The 16,528-nt window shown below is 40.3% G+C and overlaps 1 protein-coding gene and 1 long non-coding RNA gene across 4 annotated transcripts in view; one reads left to right on the top strand and one right to left on the bottom strand.

Moving 5' to 3' along the window:
- Window positions 1-491: 491 nt before the first annotated feature.
- On the bottom strand, window positions 492-6,165 carry CDKN2AIPNL (CDKN2A interacting protein N-terminal like). 3 transcript variants are annotated; one of them, XM_084884764.1, is made up of 3 exons: window positions 5,747-6,165; window positions 4,197-4,296; window positions 492-837 (listed from the first exon to the last, which is right to left on the bottom strand). In XM_084884764.1, exons 1-3 carry the CDS (start codon window positions 5,983-5,985, stop codon window positions 826-828), a joined length of 351 nt encoding a protein of 116 aa, XP_084740890.1. In that variant the 5' UTR covers window positions 5,986-6,165; the 3' UTR covers window positions 492-825. The 3 variants fall into 3 exon arrangements, with proteins under 3 accessions (XP_084740890.1, XP_084740888.1, XP_084740889.1); XM_084884762.1 differs by having other exon boundaries at window positions 4,214-4,296; XM_084884763.1 differs by lacking the exon at window positions 492-837 and having other exon boundaries at window positions 4,155-4,296.
- A 182-nt stretch (window positions 6,166-6,347) lies between these two features.
- The window catches only part of LOC311623064, a 64,358-nt gene continuing 54,177 nt past the window's right edge, over window positions 6,348-16,528 (top strand). The window contains exons 1-2 of the long non-coding RNA XR_014795095.1: window positions 6,348-6,937; window positions 12,740-12,786. This is a non-coding gene — a long non-coding RNA (uncharacterized lncRNA). The remainder of the gene's footprint in view (window positions 6,938-12,739; window positions 12,787-16,528) is intronic.

Genomic DNA, 16,528 nt, shown 5'->3' with positions numbered 1-16,528 from the left:
GAATAAATACTTAATGGTGGATACTAAATAGGAAAAAGGAACAGGAGAGGGATAAAGAATAGATACATTAATTAAAAGGGAGAAATTAATAACAAAATTTCAGTGCAGAGCAGCACTGCAATAAAAAATTTATTTGTGCTTGGCAATTCCTCAAGTCTAGTAGAAGATAAGAGCGTAAGGCTCCCTCCAGAAAAAAAATGTGGCCTTTACTCAGCACCTGGGAAACCTTCTAGAGAATCTATAGATCAACTGGCTACCTGGACTCAACTTTGGAATCTTGTCAGTTTTAAAATTAAGATTAGATGCTCTTTTGTAGGCTGCCTCTTCCCTTGAGCTGATGGGTACTTAAAGCCTATGGTTTGATTCTCTTATCTCTTTAAAAAAGATGAGTGTGTGTGACAGTGGAGTATATGGATGGCGTAAACTTCAGATAGAAATAGGAAGTAAAGGGTCTGGTTTGTGAGGGGGAAAAAAGGACCATAAGACCAGAATCACTCTCAAAGGTACATTGTTGAGAAATCCAAAGTGTAAAATCCATTACCTGCCATTATTACATCAACATAGAAAAATATGCATTATAACAAAAAATTTGATATTCAAGAACAAAATAAAAAGGCATGATTTATAAATACATAAATATCCATGCATACTTTTACAATGATAGCTACTGGGAGAATGAGACCTTTTAAAATACCACTTTCATCCCAACTGCCTCTTCCCTACATGTTGGAAATATCAGGAGTCGTAAGAGAGCTTCTGTGGTCAAAGTCACATTCCTCCTTTCTAGCCTGCAGCTGATAATGAAAATGTGATGGATCTTCTGTCTTAGCTTTGATGCTGGGGGAAAAAAAGGAAAAGGTTATGTAGTCATGTAGTCCAGTGAATCAGATTCATAAAATATAGCAGTGATGCAATATTTATGTACTACCCAGATAGTAAGTAGACTCAAATTATTAATATTTTACTACACACAAAAAAATTCAGAACTATGACCATACCATCCATTTGGAAGCCAGAACCTAATTTTATTTTGTCATTTGTGATCTGTAAATGTTCACAATTTAATGTGATAATGGAAATACTTAAAATATAACTTTTTTCCTGGCATGCATTGCAATGAAAGGCTCTAAAAGCAGAATCACACAAACACTTATTGTTCTACATTTAAAATCTGCTAAATCCAGGTAGTAATTCACAACATTCCACATTTAGTCAGGATATTTAGGAAATGTGAAGGTTAAGGTTATGTACTTCTGGATTTCATACTATTAGAAATTGTCTTGAAATAATGGCGAGATGAAGCAGACATTATTTCTGGGTACTCTCTAGCACCTTTGGTAAATTTTAACATGGCTATAGATAACTTTTAAGCAGGTGTGAAGAAATCATTTTGGCTGTCACCTTGTATTTGAATGGATTTCCTTAACATTTAGCAGTGTGAATGAATCAATCTAAGAGAGTCTTTTTAGTAATCAGAGTTTTCAAGGTATGACCTATATCCTAGCTAAGCCTATTGTATCAGTCTTTTTGAGTAACTTAAAAGCAGCAAAATTCCTCAGCAAAAACAAAAAATATAAGAAGTCTTTCTTCTTTTAGGAGAATGCAATATCACCTAAAGAAACTAACTTCAAAGGGAAGGAGATTGTTCTCTAAATGGTCTCTCAGATTTCTGATAAGCCCAAGACAACAACAGCACAACAGTTGCCATTGGCTTTGGTTGCTGCAAGTCTGGTCTTTGACACAAAGTGTTGATATGTGATCCACTCATCCTTGGTACCAGACAACAGGCTGGCCTATGGGGTCAGGCAGAGCTTTTCTGGCTTCTTGTAGCAGATAAAGGGGAAAAGGTAGCTCCACTGAGCATTTATCTTGGTGATGCAAGACGAAACTGATTTAACTAATCTGACAGATTGTGTGTGTGTGTGTGTGTGTGTGTGTGTGTGTGTGTATATATATATATATATATATATATATATATATATTCACACACACACACACAAATACTCACCACCTTAGAATCATATCTCCCTCCTTCCACCAAGCGGCTGCTCCATTACCCTACAGCTTGCTAAGACTGTACATAATGCACAAAAAAAGAACCTCTTGAAAAGCAGATACACTCATTTTTCTAACTTCTTTTTCACTTTCATTCTGCCATTTCCCTCATGGAAAAAAATGTTTTCAGGGGAAATGGACAAGTAATTACAATGACAAATTCTTTCTTTTAGTCAATAATGACAGCTTCCTAGTCAATCACTCCTCTTTCTCCTTAAGACAATGCATTTGGAAATATTAATCCTGACAGTCATAGTAATGACACCCTTTCTGAGTAAGCTGCTGCTCATTTGTTAATTATTGCTTATGAATGGATAAAGCTAGTCAACCACAAAGCTGCCAGTAGGTGCCTAGGGATGATGGTTAGATGATTACTCGCTCAATATATTTGTGTTTTAATCTTCCTCTTTCAAAAGAAAAATTATATATTGCAACTGTTTGACAAGTATTATGAGTAGACCAGACACTCTTACCATTGAGCAAAACCGGCCAGGACCATAAGTGTTTTTAAAATCTTACTTTAAAGAGCTTATGTCCATAAGTCATCTTACTAAGTCCTAGGATAACAATGCCAGGCTATTCCTTTCCACCTGCTAGCTAGCTTTAAGACTCAACTAAACTCTAATTTTAGAGGTAGGGGTCAGTTGTGGGCAGAACTACACAGATGTTTTCAGGTGCACGGCTCAACATCAATGTTTTCTTTTGTTCTGGGCTGGCAATGTTGCTTAAGGTTTGCCAGTCTCTATTACATGCAAACACCTGAGGGAAGAGAAAAAAGTCCCGAAGGCTCTTTCCAGTGGACTCTCAAGGTGGCCCTCAATGGAGAGGGGACAGCCTTCAACAGCAAGGCTCCTAGGCACACATGGCGGGGCTGCAGGCTCCATAGCCAGTAGGAAGCGTGCAGGAGGAGGCAGCCGATTGATGATTCTCATCACTGATGTCTCTCTCTCTCTATCTCTGTCTCTCTCTCTCTCTGTCTCTCCCCCCCTTTCTCTCTGAAATCAACAAAAAATTTTAAGAAATATTTAGAAAAAGAAAAACAAGTATTGAAAGAAATTGAAATACGCATAATCCAAAAAACGCTACAGAAGAATAGGCTCCCTGCAGGCTTCTTCCAGGTAGCCAGATGCTAAGGATTAGTTTGATAGCAAAGCTGGTTTCTAGGGTGCCAGGTTCATGCCCGAGAACTATTAACTAGAGGCTAACAGTGTGCAATGATAGCATTAAAAAAATGGACATCCCAGGACAGAGCTCCCTACATTAAAATAAATAAATAAAATAAAATAAAATTACATATATATATATATATATATATATATATATATATATAGTTTTTTACAGAGAGGAAGGGAGAGAGTTAGAAACATTGATCAGCTGCCTCTGGCACACCCCCTACTGGGGATGTGCTCGCAACCAAGGTACATTGACCAGAATCAAACTTGAAACCCTTCAGTCCGCAGGCTGATGGTCTATCCACTGAGCCAAACCAGTAAGAGCACTCTCTACATTTTTAAAAATATATATATTTTATTGATTTTTTACAGAGAGGAAGAGAGAGGGATAGAGAGTTAAAACATCAATGAGAGAGAATCATCGATCAGCTGCCTCTTGCACACCCCCTACTGGGGATGTGCCCGCAACCAAGGTACATGCCCTTGACCGGAATCGAACCAGGGACCTTTCAGTTCGCAGGCCGATGCTCTATCCACTGAGCCAAACCTGCCTCGGCTCCCTACATTTTTGATGCTCCTTTAAAATGTGTAACAGTTTAGAGAGACCTTCCCCCAACATACACACACACACACTTCACTCTGGTCTCTGGGTAATGTTAGGAACGTGCGTGTCAATTACAAAACTTCCTTAGTCTCTCCTGGGGACTGCAACCCAAATATGAAGTGGTCTGATCTCTAATAGCCTGGCATGACAAAATACAGCTCCATACAGCAGAGGAGAGTATATTACAAAAGAAATGATGTGAAAGATCTTAGGGAGGGCAGAATACCTCTTAGGAGCAACAAGCCAGGAGAGAATCTGCCACAAGCAGGAAGTAAAAGGTTCACCCCATTCAGAAAACAGTATATATTCTAATACAGCACTATAAACTTTATACCATTTCAAATGCACTTGGAAAGCCTGTTTACCTTTTTCATTAACTCACTTCTGGTGGTAAATTGTGGCAGGTCTTCCACTTCAATCCCATCAGCCATTTCCATCACCTTATCTAAAAGGTCCTTGTTGTAACTGCACAATGAAAAGCAGTAAGGTTAAAAACCTTGGAAATATTGCTTGTCAGTATGGGGCTAACAAGAAACTGCAGGTAAAGGGACTGTAAACTCAATTCACCAAGGACTGATTTGATACTACAGGGGAAATCAATACATGTTCAACAGCAAGTTAGTTAACAGTTCTCCCCGTTGGGAATACAGAAGTGGCTCTAGGAATGCCAATAGAGCAGGTATTTCAAAACAAATTTACAAAACAAGCAAAACATTTACAAAAATAGAGGCACTGTGCATCTGGCAGTACATATTCATGGATATGGAACGAGAGCCAAAAACTTTGTAGTTTTTGAACACAGGGAATGTTGGTCTAATGAAAATAAAATTATTTGTTCATTTATCCAACTTGCTGACATTTGCTGAATCTTGGATCCTGTTAACCAGGATTTCCCAGGGGCGACTAGAAGGCAGAGAAAAGAGATGGTGTAACTGGCAAGATTTGCTTCCCCGAATCTTGTTCTAATAACCCCCACTATCTGAAAGCAAAATCAAGTGGCTTAGGGCCAAGTGACAAGAGTCGGGCAACCAGGAGTAAGCTGTCATTTTATCGTAACATAATCTCAGGAAACGCTAAAATAAAAGGAGATGGAGCCTCAAGATCTGTCACCTTCTTCATGGCTGGGGAGAGGGGGGTGCAAGACTTCTGTGACTTTCATAAGAGGAAAGGCAATCTGGCTCGGGGTCCAGCAGATCGGGGAGTGGGAAGATAGAGGGCCACAGATTACATCCTGCCAGAAGCTGCAAGGCCCTAAGTATGTCACCTCCCCTCTCTCAGCTTCTTCATAAGTAAATTGGGGGCCTCAGTTTTCGTCTCTGCATTTGCCATGTGGGTGAAAGGAGCTAATGGACTTGAAATGCACTCTGCAAAGGTGATGGTTGGGGCTAATACTAGCACTACAAACAACAAGGCAATGTTCGAGTCCAGCATGTATTGAGCTCTTGCTAGATGGCAGCCTGTGTGCTAAGTGCTTTTCACCCTTCAATATTGTAATCTTTTTAAAAAATATATATATATTTTATTGATTTTTTACAGAGAGGAAAGGAAAGGGAGTAAGAAACATCAATAAATATCAATCAGCTGCCTCCTGCACGCCCCCTACTGAGGATGTGCCTGCAACCAAGGTATATGCCCTTGACCGGAATCCAACCTGGGACCCGTCAGTCTGCAGGCAAACGCTCTATCCACCGAGCCAAACCGGTTAGGGCCAATACTGTCATCTTCACAACTCATTTTCCAAATGAAGAAACTGAGGCCCAGAGAGGCCATACATATCTTTCCAAGGCCAAGGGTGGGAATCGGGCAGACGTAGGCCTGGCCAGTGCGGTTGGAGGTTGGGGGCGGGGTCAGCCTGGGCCAGAGCTGCGGGTCGGAAGGCCGGGGACGGGGCCATCCAGCCGGCAGGGGACCGCACCTGCAACCCAGGAAGAGGTGGTTGGCCCAGACCATGGAGAGGGACAGCAGCTGGTCCAGGCGGCCGCCGCCGTCCGGCGGGTCGCGGTAGTCGGGCAGGTGGCGCAGGATGAACTCCATGCGGGCCTTCCATTGCTTCTCGCTCTCCGAGTAGGAGCGGAACTGCTCGGCGAAGTCGGTCGCCTGCCGTACCCCCGACACCAGCTCCTCCACCGCTGAGGCGGCATCACCACCCACCATGGCGCCCTCCGCCGCCGAGGGCCAGCCCCGCCCGCCGCCTTCCCGACACGCACCGCGCCGCGCCCCGGCGGCTAGAGGGGCCCGCGCGGCGCGCGCCTGCGCCGGAGGCCCGGCCTGGAGCGCCCTCGCCGGGCGCGGCGGCCTCACCGGCCCCGCGACTCAGGTCCCGCAGCCCTAGGCTCTCGGCGGACCCCTTGCCTTGGGGAACCGGTAGGGACACGGAGGCCCCCAGGCACAGAGATCAGGCGTCGCTTTCTCTCCTTCGGCGGCTGGACGCCGTGTCCTTGCCCTGAGGGCTCCCCGGGCGCGCGGCTCGCGGACGCATTTCCTCAGTGCGGAGGGAGGACTTGTCTGGGCAGCTGCTCCGGCCCCGTCTGTGATTCCCAGGGGGCCCCACGCCGCGCCCGGGTGGTGGGTGACCCGCCTTCCTTCATCCGGTGAACGGCCTGCCAGGCCCTTTACAATGAGAGCACACCCAGAGCCCTGCTTTCATGAACTTTATCACCTACCGAGGGAGCCATTGGTGAAATGCCTAATGGTTCCAGTGAACATTTCCAACGGCGACACATTTTAATAAGGAAGGAAGAGGTCCAGAGTGCTAGCAGTATCGATGAGCAAGAGCCTGATCCAGACCTGGGGGGTCGAGGAAGTGATGCTGGACGCTGAGAGAGGAGCAGGCGTCAACTGCGTAAAGAGGAGCAGGCCATGGCCGCAGAGGGCCTGGCCTGGTAAGAGAACGGCAAGAGCTGTGTGGCAAGGTCCGAGAGCGGAGGACAGTGGAGGAGGTGGGGCCACAGAGACCCACAAGGACAGCCCGCCACGGGAGAGGCTGTGGTCTAGATCCTCAGAGGGATGGGGAGCCACTGAAGGATTTTAACCAAAATAGGGACACCCGTGTTTCCAAAAGATGTTGGGAGGAGCCAGAATGTATGTGTCCAGAGGAGATGAGCAGGTGAGCTGGCATGACTCCGCTGTCTGCCCTAGGATCACATAGCAGACCTCCTGAGAGATAGGAGAGCTTCGCTGCTAGTGGGAATTTCCCACCCCTGACAGCATTCCAAGACAGTACCAGGGAAATCACTTGAGCCAACATCAGCCTTGAGAGATTATTGACCCGACAGGCTTTCCCATCATCCCCTTGAAGATGTGGGATAGGGTACAGAGCCGCCCTAGAATCCAGGATTAAGGGCTCCAGTGAAGGTCCTGTGTTGTGAGCAGGGGCCAGGGGCAGAGCCAACCATGTGCTGTCTGCTGCTTCTGATGAGAAATCAGCTGCATACCTCCCCCAGCCCCCAGGCAGAAACCGCATACAGAATGGAAATACCAGGCAGACTGAGGAGTATACTGTCCCTGCAGACCCAACACCAGATGCGGTGACATCTCAGTTACGGTTAACAATATGGAGGCATGCTGCTCTCACCCTGTGAACAAGGAGAGTGTGAAGCCAAAGACAGACTCCGCTTCTCCACAGCCATCGGGAATAGATGCCCAGAGCGGGCCAGTCTAACTGAGAGCAGATCACATCTCCTGAGGGGCTTGTTAAAACCGCATTCCCAGGCCCATCACCAGATTCTCAGAGTCAAGGCTCTAGGTAATTAATTCCACCTGTGACTGACCAAACTTAACGCTGCTAAGGGTTTGCTGAATAAAATTCTTTGTCCCCTGATTCTAAGGTGGGAAGGCTAACCCACAAACAGGAACCTGGGCTCTGTGACCAGCAGCTGCAGCTACACAGCCATGTCAGCCACAGGGGCGTGAAAAAGCTAAGGGGTCATCCAGCAACTAGCTTATTTAGCATCATCTTTGATAATGATGGGATAGATGCATACATACGTACCTATATACAAACATTCTCAGACATGTGTGTAGGTTATAAGAATCCAAAAATGGCCGAAACAGGTTTGGCTCAGTGGTAGAGCGTTGGTCTGTGGACTGAAAGGTCCCAGGTTCGATTCCGGTCAAGGGCATGTACCTGGGTTGCGGGCACATCCCCAGTAGGGGGTGTGCAAGAGGCAGCTGGTTGATGTTTCTCTCTCATTGACATTTCTAGCTCTCTATCTCTCTCCCTTCCTCTCTGAAAAAAAAAAAAAAAAAAAAAAAAATCCAAAAGTACACAAATGGGTAATATATATATATATATATATATATATATATATATATATATATATATATATTATTGATTTCAGAGAGTTAGGGAGAGGGAAAGAGAGATAGAAACATCAATGATGAGAATCATTGATTGGCTGCCTCCTGCACGCCCCCTAGTGGGAACATACCTTTGACCGGAATCCAACCCAGATCCCTTCAGTCCTCAGGCTGACACTGCATCCACTGAGCCAAACCTGCTAAGGCTCTCTTGCCCCCCTTCCCCCCCCCCCCTTTTTTTTTTTAATTGTTTTAGTTGATTTTAGAGAGAGAGGAAGAGAAAGGGAGAGAGAAAGAGAGAAATATTGATCAGCAATAATTGGCTGCCTCTTGCACACTCCCCATCAGGGATCGAGCCTGCAGCCTGGGCATGTGCCTTGACACTGAATTGAACCAGTGACCTCTTGGTGCAGGGAACAATGCTTAAACAAGTAAGCCACACTGGCCAGGGCATATCTCTTGTCCATTTTTTTTAATGGACTTTATTTTTAGAAAAATTTTATGCAGCAAAATTGAGTGGAAAATATTGAGTTTCCATATGTTCTCCCCTATACACACACATCGCCACCTCCACTATCAAATTCTCCCACCAGCGCAGTATATTTTGTTACATCATTATCATCCAAAGTCCATAGTTTACCATAGTTTTCACTCTTGGTGTTGTACATCCTATGAGCTTTGACAAATATATAAGGACATGCATTCACCATTAGAGTTACATACAGAATAGTCTTACTGCCCTAACAACCCAAAGTGTCATTTGAAGAGCAAAGTTTTTATTTTGATGAAATTCCGTTTCTTTTTTTCTTTTATGAGTCATGCCTTTTGGTCCTATCTAAGAAATCTTTGTCTAACCCAATGACATAAAGATTTCCTGTTTTCTTCTGGAAGTTTTGGTTTTTCATTTAGGTCTATGATTCATTTCAAGTAAATTTTTGCATATAACGCAAGGTATGGTTTGTCATGAGCAATAAAGGATATAAGATTTTATCCTACTTGCAAGTTAACAGGTTGCCCTGCCACAATTTCACTGGATGCTGACAAGAGACATAGGACTCCTAAGAAGGAATCAAAGAACTTTACTGCAGCCCAGCCAGCTGTGAGCTGCATGTTTGCCTTGGTTCCCCATGCCCCCAGGCCTCACAGGGGCTGTGCCAGGAATCCCAGGTGGATGAAGTACAAACAGGCACACAGAGAGGGTTTGGACCACAGCTCAGCAACTCCAAGCTCAGGGAACGTCAGACTTTTATAAAGGACTGCAAGCTGAACACTACATTATCTTTTTATCTGAACAGTTAAAAAAAAAAGCCCTTTGCTCTGAAGGTAGACACTATCTCCAGACTGTTTCATGGACAAACATCCTTGGAAAGACAGTCTGGAACAGAAGGAGTTGAATCTTCCAATTCATAACTCTGATGTATCTCTTCACTTATTTAGATCTTATTTTTGTGGTATATTTTAAAATCTGATGAAACATTAGACTTATACACACTTTTATCACTTTACTTGTTTTTCATCCCTTCTCTATCTCCTACAATCTGGTTTCATGTCTAACTCTTGAGATGTGAAGATGCATGAGAGACCCATGGAGAATTGTCTCCCAACATAGGTTGAGATTCTTATTTACTTTTTTAAAAAAGCATATTTATTGATTTCACAGAGGAAGGGGGAGAGAGATTGACACATTAATGATGATCCCTGCATGCCCCACATTTGGGATCAAGCCCACAACCCAGGCATGTGCCCTGACTGGCAATTGAACTGTGACCTGAGCCACACCGTCTGGGCTTTTTTTAAAAAATCTTTTTTCCTTCCCTCCCTCCCTCCCTCCCTTCCTCTCTCCCTCCCTCCTCCCTCCTTTTCTTTCGTTTTTAATTTTTAAACATTGGTTTTGAGCCCGGCCATTGTGACTCAATGGTTGAGCATTGATTAACCTATGAACCAGGAGGTCCAGGAGGTCACAGTTCAATTCCTGTCAGGGTACATGCCCAGGTTGTGGGCTCGATCCCCAGTATGGGCGTGCAGGAAGCAACCAATCAATGATTCTCTCTCATCATTGATGTTTCTATCTTTCTCTCCCTCTCCCTTCCTCTATGAAATCAATAAAAATATATTTTAAAAAATTGATTTTGAGAGAAAGAAAGAGAGATTTATTGTTCCACTTATTTATGCATTCATTGGTTGATTCTTGTATGTGTCCTGACTGGGGATCAAACCTGCAACCTTTGTGTATCGGGTCAAGGTTCTAACTAACTAAGCTATTTGGCCAAGGCCAAATGTGTTCTACAAAATTGTTTTCACTATTTTATGCTATTGCTTTTTGATACAAATTTTATCATTAGTTTGCCAATTTCTAGAAAAATAGGTTGCTGGGCTTTTAATTGGAATTGTATTGAATCTATAGATCAATTTGGGAAGAACTAACATTTAACAGAATTTAATCTTCCAATTCATAATTCTGATATATCTCTCCATTTATTTAGATTTTATTCTTGTGGTATATTTTAAAACCCAATGAAACATTAGATATATACACACATTTATCACTTTACTTGTTTTTCATTCCTTCTCTATCTCTTACAATCTGGTTTCATTTTCCTTCTACATGAAAAATTTGTTTGCATTTTCTTTAGGTCTGCTTGTGGCACTTTTTATCAACCTGAAAATGTCTTTATTTTGCCTTCTGTATTAGTTATATGGCTGCATAACAAATTACTCCAAAACTTAGTGACTCAAAGCAATAAACACTATCTCACAGTTTCCGTAAGTTAGGGATGCAGGGGAGCTCATTGGTGTGGTTCTGGCTCAGCATCTCTGATGAGGCTCAGAACATTATTGACTGGTGCTTTGTGTATGAGAAGGCTTGTTAGTGTCAGAGCAGCCACCTCCAAGATGGCTCACGCACATGGCTGTTTGCCTCAGGTCTCAGTTTCTCACATATGGACCTCTCCGCAGGGCTGCTTGAGTGTCCTCATATGGCAGGGGTCTTCCTTCAGAGTAAGTGAATCAAGATAGAGCAAGGTAGAAGCTACAATATCTTTCATGACATGGATTTCTAGGTCATGTAACATCATTTCTGACTTATTCATTAGTCACTAAGTCCAGTACACATTCAGGGGTATGAGAATTAGGCTCCATATTTTGACCCCACCAATGTGTCTCAGTGGTTCAACATTGACCTATGCACCAGGATGTCACCAGTTCAGAGCACATGCTAGATTATGGGTTTGATCCTTATTGGGACCATGCAGTAGGCAGCTGATCAATGTTGACATTTTCTCTCTCATCAATCGATGTTTCTATCTCTCCCTCTCCCTCCCTCTCTCTCTCTCTCTCTAAAGTCAATAAAAACATATTTTTTTTAAAAATTGCCGAAACCGTTTTTGGCTCAGTGGATAGAGCGTCAGCCTGCAGACTGAAAGGTCCTGGGTTTGATTCCGGTCAAGGTCATGTACCTTGGTTGTGGGCACATCCCCAGTAGGGGGTGTGCATGAGGCAGCTGATCGATGATTCTCATCGATGTTTTAACTCTCTATCCCTCTCTCTTCCTTTCTGTAAAAAATCAATAATAAATATATATATATATATATATATATATATATATATATATATATAGGCTCCACATTTAGGATGGAGTGTCAAATGTATTCAAACCACCAAAATTTCCATTTTTTCCTCCTCTTTCCTTCACCTACTAATACTATCTTGAATATTCCTCTCCAATCCTTTTGGGCCTGGAAACCTTAAGAGAATTCTAGAGGATACACTAGAAAATAATCTAGAATGTTTTTCTTCAATTTCTTTTACCACTAATTTGTTTCTCATGCCTATAATGCATTGGTTACTAAGTCTAACATATCCTATATATTAGGGTCTCTAGCATTTCCCTGTTAAGCAAACTGTTGCTTTTCTGCTAAGAATTTTTTTTTCATTTTGAGGAAGTATCCATTAATTCCCATTTTACTAAGTTTTAAATCAAGAATAAGTATTTATCAAATGCATTTTCAGTATTTACAAAGCTACCCATGAATTTCTATTTAAAACTATTAATATGACACCACCGGTTTGACTCAGTGGTTCAGTAGTTCATAATATGATGATTTATATTAGATTTTCTAATATTGAACCTTATTTCCATTCCTAGAATAAACTCCATTTGGTCCTATTTTTTTAAAAAAAAATAACTTATTTATTTATTTTTAAATGTGTTTTTATTGTTTTCAGAGAAAGGTAGGGAGAGGGATAGAAACATCAATGATGCAAGAGAATCATTGATTAGCTACCTCTTACACACCCCCTACTGGATGGAGGTCAAGACCAGAACCCAGGAATGTGCCTTGACAGGGAATCGAACTGTGACCTTCTGGTTCATGGGTCAATGCTCAATCACTGAGCTACACTGACCAGCTGGTCATAATATATTATTCTTTCAGTGTGCTTTTGGATTCTGAATTTTATTTTAAATTTTATTAAAAATTTTATTTAGAAGTTTTGTACTGATATGTTAAAATGAGATTGGCCTATTTTTCTGTATTCCTACAATTGTTATTATATTTTGATATCAATATACTTATATTTTCTTTTTGAAAATAGTTTGTTCTTTTTCTAGGCTATGGAGCATTTTAACAAATCACTGGAATCATTTGTTCTTTAAAGGTTAGTAGAGTTGTTGAATTCCCCTATAAAACAATGTATCTGATGTTTCTTAGGTTTTTTGGGGAAAGGGAGGAGGGTGTTTGACAAATTTTATCAAATTATTTTGACAAAATTATTTCTTAAAATTTTTATTATAACTTATTAGCATTATGTCTACATGTTATATTATGCATAATATTATATTCAAATTATTTTGAAAAATTTATTGGTCTATTTTGGTTTTCTATCTTTAGTTTCTGATAAAATTATATATTTCATATAGGTTTTCAAATTTATCTGCATAAAATTGTATAAGATATTCTTGTTTTGTTTTTTACTTTCTAATATTTGTGCGACTATTTCCCATTTGTAATTTCTTATTTTGGATTTTAGTGCATTTCCTTCATTATGATTAACTTTGCTTGCGACTTACCTAATTTATTGAATTTTTTTAAAAGAATAAGCCTATTTATAAATTCTACTATAATTTGTTGGATTAACTGATTAATTTCTGTATTTATCTTTATTTATTTTTCCTTTGGTTTATTTTATATATATTTTTCTTGTTTCTTAAGCCAGCTGTTTATTTAATTTATTTTTCTTTTATTTATGTAGATATACTTATTTAAGGCGGTGAATTTTTCTTTGAGTACTACTTTAACTATACCCCTAGGTCCTTTTATATGTGCTCATTATTATTGTTTACTAGAAAGTCTGCAGTTTTGAATTTGTATTTTCCATTTGATTATGGATTTACTTAATATATACCCACACACACATCCAAATAGAGGGGTACTTTCTGTTTGTTTTCTAAATATGTTACAAATGTCAATGTTTATTGTGTTGTTATTATAGAATGCTACCTATATTATTTTTACTGTGATGATTTAATGAGATTTGGTTTATGGCCTAACATATTCTTTTGTGTGTACAAATATTTCAGACCACTTGATAAGAAAGTATATTCTCTATTCTCAGGGCACAATGTTTGATACATATCAGTAACATCTACCTTTTTGATTATATTGTTTGGACTTCTAAATTCTCATTTCATTTTGACCACTTGATTTGTTTGGAATCGGGCAAGGCAAATCAAAGTCTTCTATTATTAGTGTGTCTTTGTCTAAATCTCCTTGCATTTCTACAGTTTCTATTATATTAAAGTTCCTGCTGAATATTTTGTGCATATATACTCATATCTTGTTTTTATGGTAAATTGTAGCCTTTAGCATTAAAAACTACTTCTCTTTATTTTGCTTAAAGCTTTTTGTACTGAATTCTATGTTGACAGATATTAAGAGTTTTAAAGTTTTATTTTTCTTGAATGCTTTTCTTTGCCCATCCTTTCATTATTAAGCTTTCTGAATTATTTTGTCTTATATGTATACAGACTATAGTTGGATTGGGCTTTGCAATCTATTTTAAAAACTATTTTTAAAGTAGGTGAGTTAGCCCAGCTGGGTGGCTCAGCTAGTTGGAGCATTCTCCATACCCCATAAAGCTGTGGGTTTGATTGCTGGTCAGGATACATACCTAGGCGACAGGTTCTTATCCCTGGTAGGGGTGCATTGTTTCTCTCTCACATCGATGTTTCTCTCTCTCTCTCTCTCTCTCTCTCTCTCTCTCTCTCTCTCTCTCTCTCTCCTTTCTCTCTTCTTCCCTCTAAAAAAGTAATAAAAACATATCCTTAAGTGAGGATTAAAAACTACAAATAAATAAAATGGATGAGTTGAACTCATTTATATTTATTGAGATAACATATATTTGGTCTCAATTCTGTACTTTTAATGTTGTGTTTTCATTATGTAGTTGCCCTTTTCTTAATGTGGTTCTGATATTTAAGAAGGTTTGTATTTTTGTTCTAGAAGTTACCTTTATAAAATACTGTTGATACACTCTTTTTAGGGACTGTACCTTTAAATACCTACCATGAATAATAAAATTATCTTGTAATTATCTTGTATCTCCCCCTGACCCTTCCTCCATCATACAATCAATAGAATTGTCAATCCTAGTGTTTATATTAAATATGCTTAAGCTTCTACTTTATTTTGAATCTTTAAATACTATCCTTTGAATCAATTAATTTTAGGTGATCCGTGAGCTTACTCTTTTTTTAAAATACGTTTTTATTAATTTCAAAGAGAAAGGGAGCTGGAGGGGAGGAAGAGAGAGAGAAACATCAGTGATGCGAGAGAATCATTGATGGGCTGCCTCCTGTACACTTCATACTGGCGATTGAGTCTGCAACCTGGGCATGTGCCCTGACCTGAAATTGAACCCATGACCTCCAGGTTCATCAGTCAATGTTCAACCACTGAGTCATGCTGGCCGGGTACTGAGCTTATTCTTATTCCTATCTTCTCTCTCTCTTCTTCACGTTTTTATTAGTGATGAGAAATTTCTACCATATTAAGGAATGTAACATCTGCATTCTGATCTATCATCCTAATCTCTGTATTGGTTTTACTCTCATTTCTGTAGTCAAATACATTTCATGCTCAAGGAGGGGCCTTTTACCTGGATTTCCTCACACTCTCTTAGTAGTACTGAGACTGCTGTTCCATGGTTCTCGTAGGTTCCTCAGAAAAGGTTCATGATATTTCCTGAGTTTTTACAGGTTTCAATATGTTTGTCTATAGGCTTTATACCTAAACTTTACTTTTCTTCCATTGAGTGTCATTGCTCCACTGTTGTGTGCCCTGAACAAGTGTTGGAGGGGTGGGAAAGTGTGGCCAGGGGAACTCTCTCTGTTGCCACAGTGACAAACTTCAAACATGATCTCTGTGAGCAGTCACCTCTTCTCTGGATTTCAAAGCGTGGTTGGTGAGAGCTTCTCTGTCCAACTCTCTTTCCCAGATTTATTTTTGTTTCTAAGAGAAGGTGCCCACTTTTCTTTTTCCAGTGCTTTCCATTGTCCTAGCAATCTTTCTTTGTATGATTTAGGACTTGTTTTCATAGTTCCCTTTCAAAGTGGGGCTTTCCCATTCTGGAAGGAATAATAATAATAGTAATAATAATAATAATAATAATAATAATAATAATAATAGCTTTCTAAGCTCTCTGAGAGTCTACATCCCCTTCTCACTCAAGGTTTTTCACCAGGTTTCCTACTCTTTCTCACCTTTGGCAGCTCCTCACAAAACTTTGGAGGCTGCAGCTGGTTTCTCTATTTGTTGTTGTTCCTGTTGAGTGTGAGTCAATTCAGAGCTAAACTACTGCTTTAAAACAAAACATTCTTCTAGTTAATTATAATTTAAAAATGTAATGAATGCCACTGTAACTTGTCCTTTCAACTAAACTTCCAGGGACATCTAAGTTTTATTTTACTCCTGATAAACTCCTAGAAGTGGAATTCTTGGTTCAAAGAACTGCACACTTTTAAAGCTTTTACTATGTTTTGCCAAAGTACCTTCTAGAAAGTTTGGTCCTAAGTTTCCATGCCTACCAGCTGCAGGCTTCCTCTTTAAAGTGGGTAAATAGTGCAAGACTGCAATGAGTGCTCTCACATTTTTTAATTCTCTTGTTAGCATCATAATTAGCTAGTTAATATTAATAAAAGGAAGAGAGCACGTACTTGAAGAAGCCATCGATGTTTCTCTCTCAGACTGATGTTTCTGTCTTTCTTTTCCTTTCTCTCTAAAATCAATAAATATCCTTGGGTGAGGATTTATATATATAAATCCCAGGTAATGTGGGAACAGAGGACACAGTTGGTATTTCTGTTTCAAAAGGCATGAATGTTTAGCCTGTTGTAAATGTA

This window comes from Pipistrellus hanaki, assembly GCF_964339955.1.
Source record: "Pipistrellus hanaki genome assembly, chromosome: 5".
Classification (NCBI taxonomy): Eukaryota; Metazoa; Chordata; class Mammalia; order Chiroptera; family Vespertilionidae; genus Pipistrellus; species Pipistrellus hanaki.
This window is presented reverse-complemented; position numbering and strand designations above follow the sequence as displayed.

Coding starts and splice junctions, on each gene's coding strand:
- CDKN2AIPNL (XM_084884762.1), bottom strand. CDS start 5,985: ATGGTGGGTGGTGATGCCGCCTCAGCGGTGGAGGAGCTGGTGTCGGGG. Junction 4,297..5,746: donor CACCTCTTCCTGGGTTGCAG/GTGCGGTCCCCT, acceptor TTCATTGTGCAG/TTACAACAAGGACCTTTTAG. Junction 838..4,213: donor GCCACAATTTACCACCAGAA/GTGAGTTAATGA, acceptor TTTTTCCCCCAG/CATCAAAGCTAAGACAGAAG.